The sequence below is a fragment of the Rhea pennata genome, chromosome 12 (assembly GCF_028389875.1).
Source record: "Rhea pennata isolate bPtePen1 chromosome 12, bPtePen1.pri, whole genome shotgun sequence".
Classification (NCBI taxonomy): Eukaryota; Metazoa; Chordata; class Aves; order Rheiformes; family Rheidae; genus Rhea; species Rhea pennata.
This window is the reverse complement of record NC_084674.1, coordinates 20,083,765-20,101,092: the sequence shown is the minus strand read 5'-3', so window position 1 is coordinate 20,101,092 and position 17,328 is coordinate 20,083,765. Positions and strand designations below refer to the sequence as shown.

Here is a 17,328-nt window from a genome sequence, read left to right as displayed (position 1 = left end):
AGTGTTTGTTCTTGTGGAATAAGTATTTCTGATAATTTATGAAAACATTTATTTTGCAATTCTAGCTGGGTTGCTCTGCAAACACATTTACTGAAAACATAATTATGTGAAATTAATTGCTCTTTTATGACTGTTTGGATGAAAATGTTATAGTACTGGTTGTTCTGTAATATGTTTTATCCTAGCTTTTACCTTATTCTAAAGTGCTCACGAATGGCTTCTAGATAAGTCAAGACTGCACTAAAATTTTCTTAAGTAGATATTTTCTTCTTCTGAAACTTCCTGATCACTAACTTCTTGATTCTTAACCTCACAGTTTTCTAGCTGGATGTCACGTCTGTCTGTCTGTCTGCCTTCTGACTCTATCCTCCCCTTCTCTGGGAACCATCGTCTTTCAGATGTAATAGAGTCTGCGAGGTTCTGCTCATCCAGTATTGCAGTTTTCTAATCAACTTGTGTTTGTACTGTAAAACGAAAATCTGAAAAGGCAGATCTGGAATATCCAAACATTGTTTGGTTGTTCTGTAAGAAGCAACGAGAAAGAAAAGATAGGTCAAGTCAGCAAGGAAAACCCAATTTAAGTATCGCTCTCAGCTGAGAACTGATAGCTTAAAAAAAAGTATATGAAAAGGATACTACATACATTGTGAGCTGGAAAAAAAGTAGGTGCATCACTGCTAGAACAGAGGCAGGCTGGAAGGGGCCGTCAGTTGCCAGGAGCTGGCATTTGTCCAAAGAACGCTGGTGTTGCTCAGCTATTTTGAATTTATTTGTTTGGTCCCGTTCGCAGGCACAAAGTATACTTGGGGAGTAAATTCACTGCTAGACGTCAGTAACAGTGATAGATAAGTTATGCTCTGGTTAGCATACTGGAGCCCGTTGCTTTCGCCCGTGGAAGATCTGACGGTAGTTCCCAGCCTTTTTGCGGCGGGGAGGGCGTGCAGGCGGCAGCGGGGGGGTTTCACGTAGGTATCGCAGTGTCTCTCGCCGCTCTAAAGACCTTGTTAAGGAAGGGGGTTGGGGGTATTTACTGCGACGTTTTTTGGCTCTTCTTCCTGCCCGAACAAGTGCCTTTGACGAAATAACTGGCGCCGCTGGTGACGTCGGTGCCGAGGGTCCGGCTGCAGCTGAGAGCGGCTCGGTTCGCTCTGGCGACCTCGGTGCGGGAGTCGCAGCTGAGGAAAAATGACTTTTCAGGAGGCTATTAAGTAAAAAGTTTTAAGCACAGAAGCTCTTGTCTTTCTGATGACAAAACCAGTTTGACTGACTAAAAAAAATTACTTGTGGAGGCGTTGTGAGATTTTCCTAGGGAATTTAAATGGTACAAGGTATTCTCAGCTTAAAAATAGAAACGTGTAGGTTGAAATGAGTATCTGAGAGGTATGCGCTGTGGGTTGGGACTTAGGGATACAGATGTTCTCAGCTTTTTGATTTTTTTTAAGTATACTTTCTCTGATTTAAAAATTACCATGGTCCAGCTTCAGATGATGTGGATTTTAATTACAATTATTATCCCAATCAAGAAAACCTCTTCATATCTATTTTGATACTTAAAAGATATAAGAGATAAAAAATACGGATCGGATATAAGATATATTTAAAAGGTACTCTTTTTAGCCGCGCCGTGCTTACGCATCCCTTTCGGGGTTTGCCCGGTATCCTCGGAGGAACGGGCGGCGCGCGAGGTGGGAAGCAGGCCGGCCTCGAGCAGCGAGCGGCCGCCTAACGCCCGGCTGCGCGCGCTCCCGAGCGGGGGCATCTCCTTCCCCTTCCCCTTCCCCTCCCCTTCCCCTTCCCCTTCCCCTCCCCTTCCCCTTCCCCTTCCCCTTCCCCTCCCCTTCCCCTTCCCCTTCCCCTTCCCCTTCCCCTTCCCCTTCCCCTTCCCCTTCCTGCTTTGCGGCTCTCGCCGCGCTCAGAGCACGGTTAATACCATCCGCCGAGTTGATCTTTCCCGGTCGGCACCCGTGAGGTTTCGTGCTTGCCGTCTTGCCCACGCGCTTCCGCCTGCTCTGGTAAGCTTTTCCGCTCGCAACACGAGTCTTTTCTACCGTACGGCTCCCTTCCCACGTGCCATACCACCACCCTCCTCTCCTGTTTCTTCTTCCCAGCCTCTGGCGTTTAGCTGCGACGTTGCCAGGGCCGAGCAGGCTCTTGGGGCCGCGGCGAGGCCGCGGGGGGAGGCGCGTGCGCGTGGGGCCCGCGCGGCGGCCGGGTGCCCGGGTTGCCGGCAGAGACGCGTCCAGGCTTAGCCGACGAGGTGAAACCCCAGCGTGGTGCGATTTTGCGTGCCTTGCTTACGTGGGTCGGTTTGAGTTACTCCTGTTTTCTCCCAAATCCTCTTTACCCCTGATTTCTGTCTTTCCCCTTCGTCTCCCTTCTATAGAACCGTCTTTCCACGGTGTTTGATGACCTATTTCTGGTCAAGTTTTAAGATTTGAAATTCTATTCTGTATATTTTGTAATATTCGCCATATTCCGAGATGATCCTTTCAGATAGGCAGTGGAGGACACGTCCCCCCCTTTATTTCTGAGTGTATTTTGACCCCTCGCTCGGGTCCTCCCGCCGCTCAGGGGGTGCGAGGCTCACCTGCGTTTTCCCGCACGCTCTTCGGGATAAGCTGAGCTGCTGCTGGGACTTGATCTGCTTTTTCTGTGCCAAAGAAGTTACAGCTCTTCACTTTCTTGACTAGCAGTGAAGCCTGGATATTCTCAGTTTCAAACTAAGTATGATTTTCTGTCTCATGAGGATGAGACTTCTGGGAACGCACTCGCATATGGCATGTGTTCACAGTCAGGGTAGCAAATGTTTCCATATTAAAAACGTGATTACTTTTTTGAAATTGACTTCTCTGATGGATAGGGCCTATGTTAAATATAAATTTTAGATGACTATCTCACAATTCATCATCTTGAAAGTAAACTGTACTACAGTCACATAATCTACATGCACATTAAAAACACTTTCATGATGCTTTTTCAGTCTCTGCCTTTCAGTAATAAAATCTCAAGCATTTTTTTGCGGTAATGTCATGAACCAAGTACTACCTTTTGAAAGCCTAACAGCAATCTTAGATCTTAACACAGTTTTTAAAGGTCAAATGAACAGCCCTTATAAACATTAGATGCTCTAAACTACATTTTGCCTGGTCTGCTTAGGCATAGTGTTATTTCCTCTTTTGTCTGTCTTACGTATATTTCCCCCCCCCCCCCTTTTTTTCCTGTTATGTATAAAGTTGATACTCTGTCACACTGTGCCCTGTGGAAAAGAGAACAGACCGTATAAGATGTATGGCATAAAAAGCAAAAGTGTTTTTTCCTACTATGAATGCATACATTTTCTTCCTATAAATGCATAGAACTCTTCCTATAATTTTGAGACAACAGTGCGATAAAATGGCAGAGGAGAAAAACCAGAAGCGATTTTTTTCTGTAAGTACATGAAAAAGATTCTACAAACATGTAGCAATAGAGGTTTAAATTTCCATTTTTTCTGTAAAAAGGGAATGTTTATTTTCTATTCAATATTTACATTTATTTTCTATTAAAACGGAAAAAATACTTTTGAGACAAAAACACAGCATAGTTCAAGAAAACATCTCTTGAACCGGCTAGGTCATCTCTTAGCCAGCTAGGTCATCTCTTGAAAGGCAAATAGCTTTTTTTAATCTCACGTACTCCTTAAACACCTGGAATTCTGCTTCCTCCTGATTTTGAAGGCAGGTGAACAGATTGGGCTGCACCTAAGCATACCGATATTGAGGTACCGTTTTCTTCTGAGAGCCAGGACCACCGCTGACCTGACGCCTGGGAGCCGAGGACTAAGTTCCCTCGTCAGCCTGAGTAGACAGGGATTAAAGCAGGGCACGGGCAGCTCGGCTACGAGCAGCTCGACTGCGGGTCCTCAGCGCCGCACGCCGACCGCTTCAGCCCGGGCTCGTGCTGAGCGCACGGGGCGTGAGCTGCCGCCTCCCGCTGCCCGTCGCCGCGAGCGGTCGGGCCGCCTGCTCGCGTTGGCAGTTGGCCTGGGCCACCAGACACCTTTGCAAGCAACACCTATTTGTAGGGTTCCAGAAGCCAAACTGAATTTCAGTCACAGAGGATATTAAAATCCCTAAAGTAGCTCAGCATCTCTTCCATCCATCTAAGACTCCTGTCTTTGGCCATGTCTGTCACTTAATTTCCCTTCTCACGGCTCTCTCCCCGCAGACTTCTTCCCTCCCCTCCCCATGCCTTTCCTCCATTTGAATTTAGCTTTGTTTGATTGAATGAACAGAAAATAAATGAGGCGTATTTGAATTCCTGTGGTTTTCGTTGGGTTGTGGAGAGTTTCCTCAGAATTTTAAAAGTAAAATCATGAATCATCGTTCAGTCCTGACACTTGTCAAATTTAGGGACACTTTCCAAGAACTTGATGTGAGCTCAGTCTGTTTTTCTCCAGATTTTCTCTTTTTTTTCCTTAAAAAAAAAAAAAAAATGTTGGGCTGCAGTATGAAGAGTGAATTATGTTCTTTGTGCATCATCTATGAGTAAGCACAGTTCCTTTCACCTTGATGATAACATCTCATATCATTTACATGCTATGTTAGACTACTTTTTGTGGTTATATGAACATACTAGGAAGGCTGTTGTTTATCTCAACATGGGATTCAGTCCGTTCTGATAGCACATACACACACCACTAATTCCATTGCACAAGTCAAGCAGTGTTTTTATTTTTGTCTGTTAGTCAGAATATTTTCTTTCTTATACTAAACGATTTTCAAGACAAGCTTTTTTTTTTTCCTGAAGGGATCACAGGAATCCTGTTCTCCAAGGCAATGGAAATACACTGTGTTAATCCTCGGTTAGCATGCGCTGATGAGCTGTCATCGGACCGACCTATTAGTCCTTTGGAATAATTGCAATGACTTTATCAAAATTGATATTTTGAATTTTTGCTGTAGTTAGAGGATGTTTTACTCAGCTAACAATAAAATAAGTTTATATGCATGTCCAGAGGCATAACGGGATTTTTACAATTAGGGACAAAGCATGGTTTCTCTCTTTTGCATGGTTGATTTTTCAGGTGTGCTGGTATAATTCAGATTAAAGACTTATAAATAAAGGACTACATAGTGTTAGCTCCTAACCTAGCAGAAAACACCGGAGAATAAATCCTCGACCATCCTTATGCAGAAACGCGAGAAGGTTCTCGGCGGTGGCATGGGAAGGCGCGCTCCAGAACGAAGCCAACGACCGCCACCTTGGCAGGGCTCTGCGGAAGCGCCGCGCCGCCCGCGCCCCGGCGCCTCGCGGCGTCAAGCCGCCCCGGGCGAAGGCAGTGCCTCTCGGTAGCCTTAGCCTTGCAAACCAGGACTAGGTGCACCGGGAAACATCTTAGTCCAAGGACAAGGCAAAAGTGAAGCTCCTGATCTGGAGAAGTGATCTAAAATCCAGCATTTAGGATGATTTAGAGGTTAAACAGGCAACGTTCAATACTCTCTCTAGAAAGCAACTTTCTGCAGGTGGAACAAATTGTGCCTGTGTTTTGTAGATTGTATTTGCTACTGATTTTAAGCAACTTAAGGTACTGAACCTGCAAAAGGATGCTTAATTTCTTCTTTGGATGCTAGCAAAATGATTCCTTTGGTAACAGTCTTGTACTGCGGGTAAAAGTTCTCGTGTGTTCTTACTGTTCATGGAGTCAGGTTCAGTCTGTAATGTGTCTTTCTTTTTTTGACTTTTGGTAGTTTTGTTACAGTTTCTATACAAGAGTGGTTACTTGGCTGGTTAATGAATTATGATGGTTATGTTACAGGGAAATATTTGTGGTTCAAAAGTAGAAATCAAATTGCTTGTTAATTCCATTATATGATAGGTGATGAATACATCAAAATTAAACTTTAATCGTAAAGCAGAACAACACATAAAACAGAAACAACACATTTGCTAAGTTGGTAAACACCCTAATACCTGCAAAAGACAGGAAACTGATGTTAGCTGAGTGTATTTCTTCATGGAAAAAATTTAGGTCTTAGATCTTTAGATAAGTAAGATTGAGTGATTTTTTTAATACTGTTGTTGTTATGTATATTTTATACAATTGTATATATCAGCATGCATCTGTATTTCTTTGTGAGACAGTTACTGACTGTAATATATTAAACATTAGTTATTTGTTAGGTTACTGGTTAGTTATGTTAGGCAAAAACATAATTTAGATATTTTAATGTTATAATTATCACTAGTGTTTCTCATATTTCCAAAGTAGAAACTGGCTAATCAGTTAAGTCATAAACATACACATTCTATTTAAATAGTTACATAAATCATGTGTTTTGTTGTTTTGCTAGTCTTCTACCTATATAGTGCTAAACTTAATATAATCCTGTTGCATTCTGTTACTGTTGTTTTAGTCCATGTTGCCACTCCTTTGCAAGTCGTTCGTATTTTTGGAAATGCTTGATGGCTCAACTGAAGCTGTCAAGCCTTCTAGTAAATAAAAGAATTGGTGCCTTCTTCTCCTGTTCATTTAGGTGGGCTTTACACAGGATAATTTGTTCAGTAGAAAAAACAGAAGACCTAAATTTCCTATTGAGATTTTTTTTTCTTACTCTTTTCTTCAGGCATCTTTATTTCTACTTTCTTTTCCATTCTATCATGTTTCATGTAGCAGGTGGTACTTAGGGGAGCAATTCTATTCCTTCACCCTGTCATTTTCCAGCAAGCTTTTTTTCTTTTACTTGTTAAATCTAATCTGTGCTTGACTGTATGATTCCTCGTGCTGTTTCTGCAGGATGTGGTACTGCAACAGGAGGAGCTGAGGATGAAGGTGAGGCTGAAGCAGGCTGGATTGAAGGTGCTGCCATCCTGCTGTCTGTTATTTGTGTTGTACTCGTCACTGCCTTTAATGACTGGAGCAAGGAGAAGCAGTTTCGCGGGCTTCAAAGCCGTATTGAGCAGGAACAGAAGTTTACCGTTGTCCGAGGTGGACAGGTTATCCAAATCCCAGTGGCAGAGATAGTAGTTGGTGACATTGCACAGGTGAAATATGGTAAGTTTTTTGAACTTCATTTACTTCTTCCCCATTCCCTTGTTTAATGGGATAAAGTCTTTTGGGACTCCCGTCTTGGTACGTGATTCAAAAGATAAAGAATTATATGGTGGTGGTATTATTTGTGGTAGCATAATTCCTACCTTTTGCTGTTAGGGCAAAAGAAAATCTTCATCTAAGATACTTGCTGTAAAATTGCATTTTGGTAGCTTTATTTTTGTAATCTTCACTACCTTTCACTGACCAGAACTGTAATCCTCTTTCATGGAGGATTTCAGTGTTTGGAATTCTTGGTTTCTTTCCAGACAGGAATAAAAAGAATTATTTTTAAATGCCCTGTGAAAGGGAATTGTGCCCCCATGCTCGCTCTGCCTGGAAGGCTGCTCTGGTGCTATGAATCCTGCAAGTTCTCCCCAAACGGGGCATTTCTAGTGCCTGGATGCTTTATGGTTAAGCCCACCATATGTGAACTGTGATGGCACTCGGATTCTGGGATAGCCTTAGGCAAAATATTTGCAATATACAGGGCTTCTCCTTATAGATTTGTGAGAAAAATCATGGTAATATGGACTAATGGGGATAATATTGGCTAATATGGCCTAATGTGGTAGCTGTTCTTTCACCTTTGCTTTCGTTTTATATTTTAATGTAATTGTTGTTAATTGTGATTTTATAATAAAAATCATTGTGTAATTCTAAAAGCAGTCTAACTAAGCCACTATCACCATTACCATGTTCTTACTGAAAGGTGATCTCCTACCTGCCGATGGGATATTCATTCAAGGAAATGATCTTAAAATTGATGAAAGTTCTTTAACTGGAGAGTCAGACCAAGTCCGCAAATCTGTTGACAAAGACCCAATGCTACTGTCAGGTAAATCTGCCTGAATTCTTGCTGAGCTCATCTTATGCACTGCTTTGTTCATGCTCTTTTCTCGCCGCATCATCAGGTCTTGGTGATCTAGATAAACCTGATCTTTTGAATGCTGGCCTTGTGCAGTTTTCATACAATTGGAGTGCTTTTGGTTTTTTTTTTTGATTTTGTGCAATTATTTCTGGTGATAACGTTTATTTTTTAAAGCGAAAAATAATGAAACATTTTTAGAGGAAAGAAAAGTATAATTCTAGGAAATAACTATTTTAATTCACTACATACAAGGTTTAATTTAGCCATTAAATTTTAATTCCTTTTAAAGCATCCTTAAACACTTTTTTCTGCATTTACTAGAAATAGTAGAAAAAGAAACAGTAAATGTGTTAGAAAGACATGAGTATACTAAAATATTGTGGATTTGACTTATGGCCAATATTTGTTAAGATAAATTATTCATAGTATTTGCATTTTGTAGTATTCTACACAGTAAATCAGTTACAAAGAATGGGAGTTTTTAAATTCTAAAATTGTGGTTTCTAAATATGTTGACTGTCAATAGATTTCATCTGGGATGTGATCTCAAAGTGACAGGCAACTGATCTCATAATGTCATATATCCTAAAACAGTCATTTTAAAGAAAGAAATGGGACTTTTTGGTCAGGGGAGAGGTTCTCTTTCCTATCTGGTTCTACTGCTAGCCATGAGTCATCCTGACTAGAATATTTATGTTGCAAAGCAGCAAATAGGTGCTCATTCCCTCGAACATCCTTCACTCCCCATCTCCCCATACACACAAGGTTTTATCCTAAGCAACATGTTGGAGGTGCTTTTGTTCAGAACAGGTAAATTGATTGATAAGGATTTGTGAAAAGATTTATTAAATCAACAATGCAACTGCTGTCCAAATTTAAAATCAGGTATTTAGTTCATTGACTATGAGAGAGTGCATGCCTGTGTGTTCTGTGAAGTGTGAGACTGTGGTCTGGAAGAAAAAAATCATGTTTCTGTCAAGAGGTGGCTGCATTAACTTAAGAGGAAAAAAATGCTAATACTATTTGTAGAACTGTCGTTGCTCCAAACTGAATATTGCAATATAGACCATGTTAATTGATTTTGATCCTACTAAGCTTCAAGCAAGTTTCCTGCCTGAAACAATGTATGTTAAAAGATTTTTTTCTAAATGACGCAAAAAATGACCACAACTTCTGCATTTTTTTTTATCTTTTGTAAAAAAAACTTCTGTTTTCAAAATATTTGATTTCTTAAATGCTTTGGCTGTAAAGTCTCTGTCAGGTGTATACTTTTTGCTGTTCGTGTTTTAAAAACCCAAGTTTTACCAATTTATAAGTCCCTGGAAAATGTGTTTGTACCTGTTCAGAAGGGGCTAATAAAGATTAGTTGAGATGGCTGCAAGCTCTGCAGGCTGCCTCTGGCCTGAGAACGTGCAATTCAGGACCTTTCATTTGCAGGTAGCAAAGCCACAGGAACTGTGAGCAGCTGGGTGTGCTGTAACTTTATCAAGTGATATAAAATTGTTCGTATTAATGTAATAGTTTTAATTATAATTTATTATTGAGGCTTCTATCTTGCAATACCATAGATTTTTATCAATTAAAATGCCTCTTGTCATTGAATTTTTAAGATTGTCTGCTTATGAAGTTTCCATTGGTTCATGTACTCTCACATATACCTAAAATGAATTAGGTCTTTTTGGATACCCAAAGATTTCAGTGGTGACTGTATGAAAACAAAAGAAGTATCAGGCTGAAAAGCATGGTGGGAAAAGAAAGGGAAAATAGTCAAGTTAGGAGAAAAGATGAGATGTTTTTCTGCCGCTGTGCAACACTCAAATACCTGCAATAGAGAGAAGTTTGTCTTTATAGTTTTATTATGCTGTTAAATCAAGTTTAAACTCTTTGCATTTCTTTACTACTGTGTAATCTCCCTTTAGTTACAAAAAAGGGGAAGAATTCATTTGGTATTTTTTCAGGTGCTGCACATACCTTTTTAATTGCTCCATTCTTTACTAATTTAGTGTGTTACTTTAGCTGTGTTAGAAAATCCCTGAACTCTGTTTGCTCATCAGGAGATTTGAGGAGCTGAGATACTAGCATGCAAACCACTATCTTTCTTCTAGAGGTGCAGTTTAGTCTCAGTGGTGTTGGAATTGATGTGCCCACTGGAAGCGGTCACCAGTCCAAAAATCAAAAAAAGTTGAATGTCACTGTAGTACGTTTGTTCCGCGTTGAGTTTGACCTGTTTAAAAGCTGAGTTCCTTTTGGATGTTAGTCTAGACGTATGTTTGAAGAAACTTGTTTAAACAGAAAAAATGTTCTGCAGATAGATCTTAAACTTTCCTCTTTGCACCTGGAGATGCCAGCAAGTTGTGTCGAAGCTTTGGGAGCTCAGAGGCAGATGGTCAGGCCGATGCCTGGCAGTGTCTTCCCTTAGTCACCTGCGGCTTAGTCACCTTCTGGCTGGACAGAGGAATAGCTGAAAAAATGCAACAGCTGAATTGCAGTCGCAGTTTGTCGTTTCTGTGAGTCTAAATTTGGTGAAAGATGAACACCCTGCCTCAGGAAGTATTATTTTCACTGTTGGCACCTGAAACAGCATTTTTAATATTCAATCAGTTTCAATGACATAATTAAACTAAATGAGTTTCAGTGCTTAATGTCCTTTTTAATCATCAAGACAGTCATTTACTCTACTTGAGAAGCAATCCTGAAAGTGCAAGTGCTGCCTGAAACAGATGGTTCATTTCCATGTGTATATAGCACATTTGGTATCACCTAGGAAGGCAAAAACGGAAATATAAATATACCTGAAACCAAAATAAGCAGCATCTCCTCTACACTTCCACCATGCTGCTGTGTAGACCGTTTTCCCTCTGCGAGGCTGTTAACCGAGAGTCGCCTGCGTGGCGTATCGTAAGCCGCTGTAGCCGACGGCACCGGCGTAAGCGGTGCTGCGGGCGTGCTGGATTGCTCAGCCGCCAGCTGAGGACAGCTTGGCCTCACCCACCCCACTGCTGCTCAGCACCCCGGTGCGTGTGGTGACTTGGAAAGGCGCGAACGGTTCGAAGTTCGGAGAAGTCCATGGCTGCTAAATACAGACGTTCTGAACGTGAGTCTGGCCTCGGTGTTAGACATGGAGAAGCACTCTGGGGTGCCACGTAATGTCAGCCTAAACTAGCTGTAATTAAAACAAAATCTTATGAGGATCACAGTTTCAAACTTTTTTTTTTTTTTGCTAATTTAGATTAATTTGATTACGATATGGAAGAGTTGCATAGAGTAACTGGCCAAGATGGTTCTCACCAAACTGAGACTGACAGAACATTACTTCGTTCTAATTTAACTTTTATAAATGCTTTTTTTTTTTAAATCTACCCACAGCAAGGATGCAAAACAAAGAAAAATTATTCATTCAAGAACAAATAAATAAAACAAATCTGCTGGTCACAGTGCTTTGTTAGATTTTGGAAGTAAAAAAGAAGCTTACTTAAGGAATCAGGTCAGTTATTGCCTGGAGAAAAATAGCTCCGATTCTCTCTCAGTTCCTTGCCAGTAAATATTCAAAGCTGGTCTTGCAGAGCAGAAATTCTCACAACAGAGCGTCCAACTATTAATTTTCAAATTATTTTGGATATGCTGAAATTAGATTATTTTTGCTGGAAAACTTTTTGCTTTTAGAGGATATTCTGATGATTATTTCACTTTATAGTAACTTTATAGTTACCTCTTAAAAATTGCAGTGATTAAAATAGTTGCTTAGACCTGCAGACAGGGAGTTTTTGTTCACCACTAGTTTGGTGAAAGTAATAAAACAAGTTTCCTTGTCTTTCTAATCCATTTATCTCTTTTCTTACTGAACTAGACTCCTTCAGTATGTATTTTGGAATATTCATTACTTATCAGCTTCGAATTAAATACTCAGCACGTGAAAAGATATTTTCTACTTACTTTGAAAAATCAGTTTTGAGAGGGAAAGAAGTCAGTAATTTCACATGAACAGGAGTTGTTCCACCTGAGCGTGAAATACGTGTTTAGTGCACAGGTTAAGTGGAAAACATGCCATAATCCCATTCATATAATGACAGCAGATCAAAGTCATCTTTATCTTTATTCAAGCTAGTATAGATTAATTATACTGCTCTTTAGATGCTGGAATTGCCAGAGTTAGGGGGAAGGAGGTTCGGCTCTTCGGTTGGTCGTAGGCGCTTAGGAGTTCTTCAGCTAGGACTAGCAGAGCGTAGTGGTACCTGGCACCTGCTCTGAAACATCCCTTTACCTGCTTTGACACGTGCTTTAACGATTTTGAGGTATGTTGTACAAGATTAACATTAAGCAAAGTTGATCTCAAAAGGTGAACAGAGTGAACAGCGGTAAGCTTGAAATCTGGCGGGCGCAAGGTTTCTTAGCAAAGCTGATTTTGAGGCAGAGGGGTATACGCTATCTTTCAGAGAATATTTGTGCACACCTTTGTAGTCCAGTACAGAACAAATTCCTTAAAAATCATGTGAATACTGAAAGCAAGTTCTTGATTAGACGGTATTTTTAAGTGGTGCTATAACTTAGAAATGTGCATTGCGCCAGTGCGAGGCGTCGCGTTCGCTGCGGTGCCGGGGAGGAAGGCACCCTGCCTCCGGAAGGTGTTGACTAAAATGCCTGTCGTCGGAGGTAGCGGGAGGAGGAGGAAAGGCGCGGGTGACGGCGTCCCTGCGGTGCCGCGGGCCGCGCCGCGCCGCGCCGTGGGCCGCGCCGTGGGCCGCGCCGCGGGCCGCGCCGCGCCGGGCGGACCGGGCCGGTCAGGACGCGAGCGCCGTGGGCAGAGCGGCTGGCGGGCGGGTTGGTCGTCGGAGCCCTCGGCGGGGCCTCTCCGGAGACGGCGACGCCTCCGTCGTTTCCGCTGTGAGGCGCGACGGCGTTCGCGTGAGAGCTCGTGCCTCCCTCGAAGGGAAGGCGAGGACGTGCCGGTGGGGTGGCCGCCAGGCGCGAGCGGAGCCGCCGCGGCCTCCTCCGCGCGCTGGGCTCGGAGCAGGGCCCGGCCCGGCCGCGCGGCGCTTCCCGCCCGCCTGGCGCGCCCCGCTCGAATTTCCGTGGTGCTGGGGGGAGATGTGCGCGCTCTCACGTTAGGCTCGGGGTTGGCGGGTGTTCCCTCTGTGCCGTGTTTCTGTTTTTTAAGAGCACGAGAGATTTTGATTATTTAGAGAAGGAGATTTTGCTTATAAACGGCTGCGTTGCTTAGTCGGCGTGAGGGCAGCAACTGGACGAGCAGCAACAAGAAAAAAGGCTGAAACATCTGTGAAAAAATGAGTTACAGGGTTGCGCATTTATTCATCTTTATAACAATGTGTTCCTGTATCTTTCGCTTTTTCAGCTTTTGAAGTAATGACATGAATATATGTAGATGAGACTCAGTCCAGTAAAATTTTTTTTTAAAAAAAGTGAGGAAAAAAGACTTTTTCCATGGCCATTCAGCTTTATTGACAGATAAGATTCTGCATTAGAAATTAATAATATCCCCAGCTGCAAGTCTGTGGTAATGTATGATTAGTTCTAAAACATAATTTGTTTAAAAGAATAGCATCTAGGATTAAAGCAATTTTTAAATAATAAAGCACTTCTGGAGCAGGTTTACTTAACCATGCATTCATCCATAATTAACTTGGCAATATCAATACATTTACACCTACACAACTGTTTTTTCCCAAGACTTGTAGTTTATATGTTGTAGTCTGTTTTCATAACTTCCAAACTAATTTCTTCTCCAGCCACAGGAAAAAGTATTTAAAAAAGCCCAGACCCAGTGAACTTCCAATTCCTTTCAATCACAGTTTGATCTACTAACTTCATTTTAAGAAATGATTTTTTTTGTCCTTGTTCTTTTTATTTTTTTAATGATTTGGATTAACTAAATAAGCATATCATGAATTTCCTGCTGCTCCTGACATACTACTTTTTAGCTAGGAACGTTATCTCTTCACGTGAGCAGCCTGCTGTATATCTTTCAATGTTCAGTAAATACTCAGGATACCACTCTTCAAACATTTTAAATATTGCTTCAGTAATGACTTTTTAAGTTAAAACTTTATTACCATATGAAATAACAACGTAGTCGCTTTTAGATTAAATAAAATGTGGCAAAAATAATATTTCTAGCTTTATTTTTTCCTGTAAGCAATTAGTATAACTGCCAAATCTCTTGATTTGTATATGTATCAGAAACTGGATTATACCACGGATTTTAGAGGAAGGTGGTTCCTGCAATATATAGTGTGCAATTTCTTAAAAAAAAGAAAGAAAAAAAATCGGAAGTATTGATTTCCATGACAGGCCTGCATAATTCAATCTCTCAGTTTTAATTTTCTAAGTGAAGCTAATGAGAATAAAGCTGTAAATAAATAAGTTCTACAAAATAAAGCATGAAGGTCTTATCAAAGTGAATTCATTTAGTTAATATAATGATATAGGTAATCAGATGATCCTTTTCAGAAAAACTTACTATGCATTCTGTTTTGTTTTGGAGCAATAGAAATAGAACGTACTGAACTGGTTTTCAAGTGTATGTCAAATTTTTCTTGTTTTTTGAGAAACTCATGTTTTAATTAAAAATCCCCTTGAAGAACTTTCTTAGTACTGAATTTTCAAATTTGAAGATGTGAAATTATCTTCACAGATTTTTTTGTGTGCCTGTGAACCATCTGTAACTGAGAAAGATGAAATTGCCTGTATGTTATAACTTTATTTATGTAATAGTATATCTTATATAGTCAGTATAATCTTCAGTAGAGTCACAGAAGATGAATATTGGCAGAACTCCAAAAGATATTTTCCAAGTTACAAGTATTAAATGTATGAAGCTAAATTCATTATCTTCCAGAGGTACATAAACTTTACTTTGGTGGCAGTTTCTTTTGAAAAGGAAACATGATGTGTGTGGTTAATGTTCTATTAATGTTTTGCGGTTAATACTTCCTAAGATTTGGAATCAAACGTCCATTTTCATTTGAGAATGCTGATCAACAATAGGGATTTTTTTTTGCTATGTAACAAGTGTCTCTTAGCTTTATTTTAAGTCTTGAATAAAATATTTTAATCGTTGTGCTTTTTAGTTTATTAACAAAACATGTATAAATTATTGTGCATTTTCAGGTACTCATGTCATGGAAGGCTCTGGACGAATGCTGGTAACTGCCGTGGGTGTGAATTCCCAGACGGGCATCATCTTTACCCTGTTAGGTGCTGGAGGAGAAGAAGAAGAAAAGAAAGATAAGAAAGGTAAATTTCACAGTGTGTATGGATGCTCCCAGGCAAGCTCTTGGGCTTTGTATAGCCAAAGCTCTCCCCAGTCCTTTGCAAATAAGTACAATTCTAAAAACCTTCTTTTTTGTTTACATTTTTGTCATTACATGTCACACGGGAAAAAGCAAAATCTGTTAACCAATCATATACACTGGATAACAAGAAGATTTTCCAGTATGAAGCTGCAAACTCTCAGTACATAACCAAATGCAAGGCAATACCTGAGTATGCTCCTATTGCCATGTCTTTTACATAGATCCATACTCACCTAAAATCTGCAAAAGTTTTACTCTTGCGCATTTACATCTATATAATATCTTGTTCTGAAACTCAGCCATGGAAATAACATCTCTGAACTTCAAAAATAAATTGAGGATAAGGGGTTTTTTGTTTTTTTTTTCTTTTTTTTTTCTTTTTTTAAACTAAGTCATTTAATGTCAGCAACTGACTTTATAAGAATACAATATATGTAAAGGCATTTTAATTTCTTCAGGTGGAGAAGTCAGACTAAGCCTAGTAAAAGAGAAGAAAGTAAGTAGCAAGAAATTACAACAGATTGTTTAACTTTGGTATCAGGTGTCAGTTAATGAAATCAAAAAGTCTCACTAGACTTTCACCTTATTATAGAGTGATGTTGTCAGCAATTGCTAATTTGTAGGTTGCACACTAAGCAGAAATGTGATTTACTGTGTGTCCTTCCTAGTTTTTGTTCACACAGTCTTTTTGTAATTTGTTCAAGTCTACTTTCAAAATTTTTCATCTCAGTAAGAAAATTTGTTCTAAGAATGTTTGTCTTTCAGTCACATTCAAGGGCAAATTAATATAATTTTGTAGACATTCCCACTCTTTTTAATGACCCTTGCTATTAATAAAAAGAGTAAGTACAGCTCTGCTGAACGTTTTACTGTCTATCAGACAGTATGATTCCATTTCTTTGTCTTTTGTATTCTTTTTATTTGAAGTTGCAGATGGTAAGGCTAGATTCAAAAGGTTTTCGTGACCTAAAATTTCTGTTTATTTCCATTTATTAACGTATGCCCCCAACGGTTTATCAAAACAAACGTAATGGGCGTGAAAGCTTAGGTGGTTGCATTTGACTCCATGCTGCTGTGAGAAAAATCCCTGTTTCCATGATGCATGATTTTATGAAATGTTTACCATTTCATTTCTACGCAGAAATGTACAATTCCTGCTAGGCATGATAAGTTCTAGGAGCATTAAAGGGAGAAAGACTGAGACTTCCCAAGGTAAAACATCTTTCATGTCAGACTAGTTTGAACAATGTCTTAGGGTCTAATCTTGGTGTCACTGAAAGACGGACTGCTGCGCTGTGCCCTCTTGTGAGGCAGCGGTGGCTGTCTTGGCCCAGTGTAGGGACCTTGTAGGTGGGAAGGAGAGACTTTGGTCTCTGCTTGCAAGTAACAGCTCTCTGCCCTAAGGCCCTGCACTTGCCCGGCTTGCCCTTCTCTGTTTTATTTTGCTCAGGACACTGGTAGTTCTCTCGTGCTTCCTGGTGGGTAGCCGTGAAAGACAGGGAAAAGCAAAGCTGAGGTAGCAGCGTAACAGAGCGCTCTATATTCATACGTATGAGCTCTTTAAAGGTGTGTAAGAATTTTGTATAGAAGACACTAAATCTAATTGGATAGAGCTACAACACTGAGCAAATTCTTTAAAATACGCTAGTGCAGAAGAGTGCCTGGCCAGAGCTGCTTGTGGACTGTGGTCCAAGCTCGTATCATGTACTCTCCTGTAGAAACCTGCAGCCCTCTGAAATCCCACCAAGCATAGATGTTTGTGTTTCAGTCTTTGTGGTGTATGCTTTTATTGCTCATTAACATTTTGTAAAAATCATCATACAGGTGTGAAACAGGAGGATGGACATCAGCTTCCAGGTAGAGTAAGAATTCTGGCAGATCAAATGAAAGGCTAAGGCATTTCGCTAGCAAGCTGTGGTGCAAATCAGGGTTGAACTAATGATTAATATAATTGTCTTTGAATTAGTTCGGTTAAATTAAAGAATAATTTCAAATTGACAGGATTCAGGACACTTGCATGTTTGTTCTTGGCAAACATTTGAGTGTTACACATTATTGGTGTTGCAAATCTTAATGTT

General features: G+C 40.4%; 1 protein-coding gene across 15 annotated transcripts in view; it reads left to right on the top strand.

The window, feature by feature from the left end:
* The window catches only part of ATP2B2 (ATPase plasma membrane Ca2+ transporting 2), a 396,770-nt gene that overhangs the window by 291,731 nt on the left and 87,711 nt on the right, over positions 1–17,328 (top strand). For 12 of the 15 annotated variants that reach the window (XR_009959696.1, XM_062585775.1, XM_062585776.1 and 9 more), the window contains 4 exons: positions 6,776–7,033; positions 7,782–7,907; positions 15,066–15,191; positions 17,075–17,107. Coding sequence is in view for 14 of the 15 variants with exons in the window: in XM_062585775.1 (XP_062441759.1) it covers positions 6,776–7,033; positions 7,782–7,907; positions 15,066–15,191; positions 17,075–17,107 (543 nt within the window). In the remaining variant the exon portion in view is untranslated. The remainder of the gene's footprint in view (positions 1–6,775; positions 7,034–7,781; positions 7,908–15,065; positions 15,192–17,074; positions 17,108–17,328) is intronic. The other 3 variants (XM_062585783.1, XM_062585782.1, XM_062585787.1) reach the window with 1 other exon arrangement.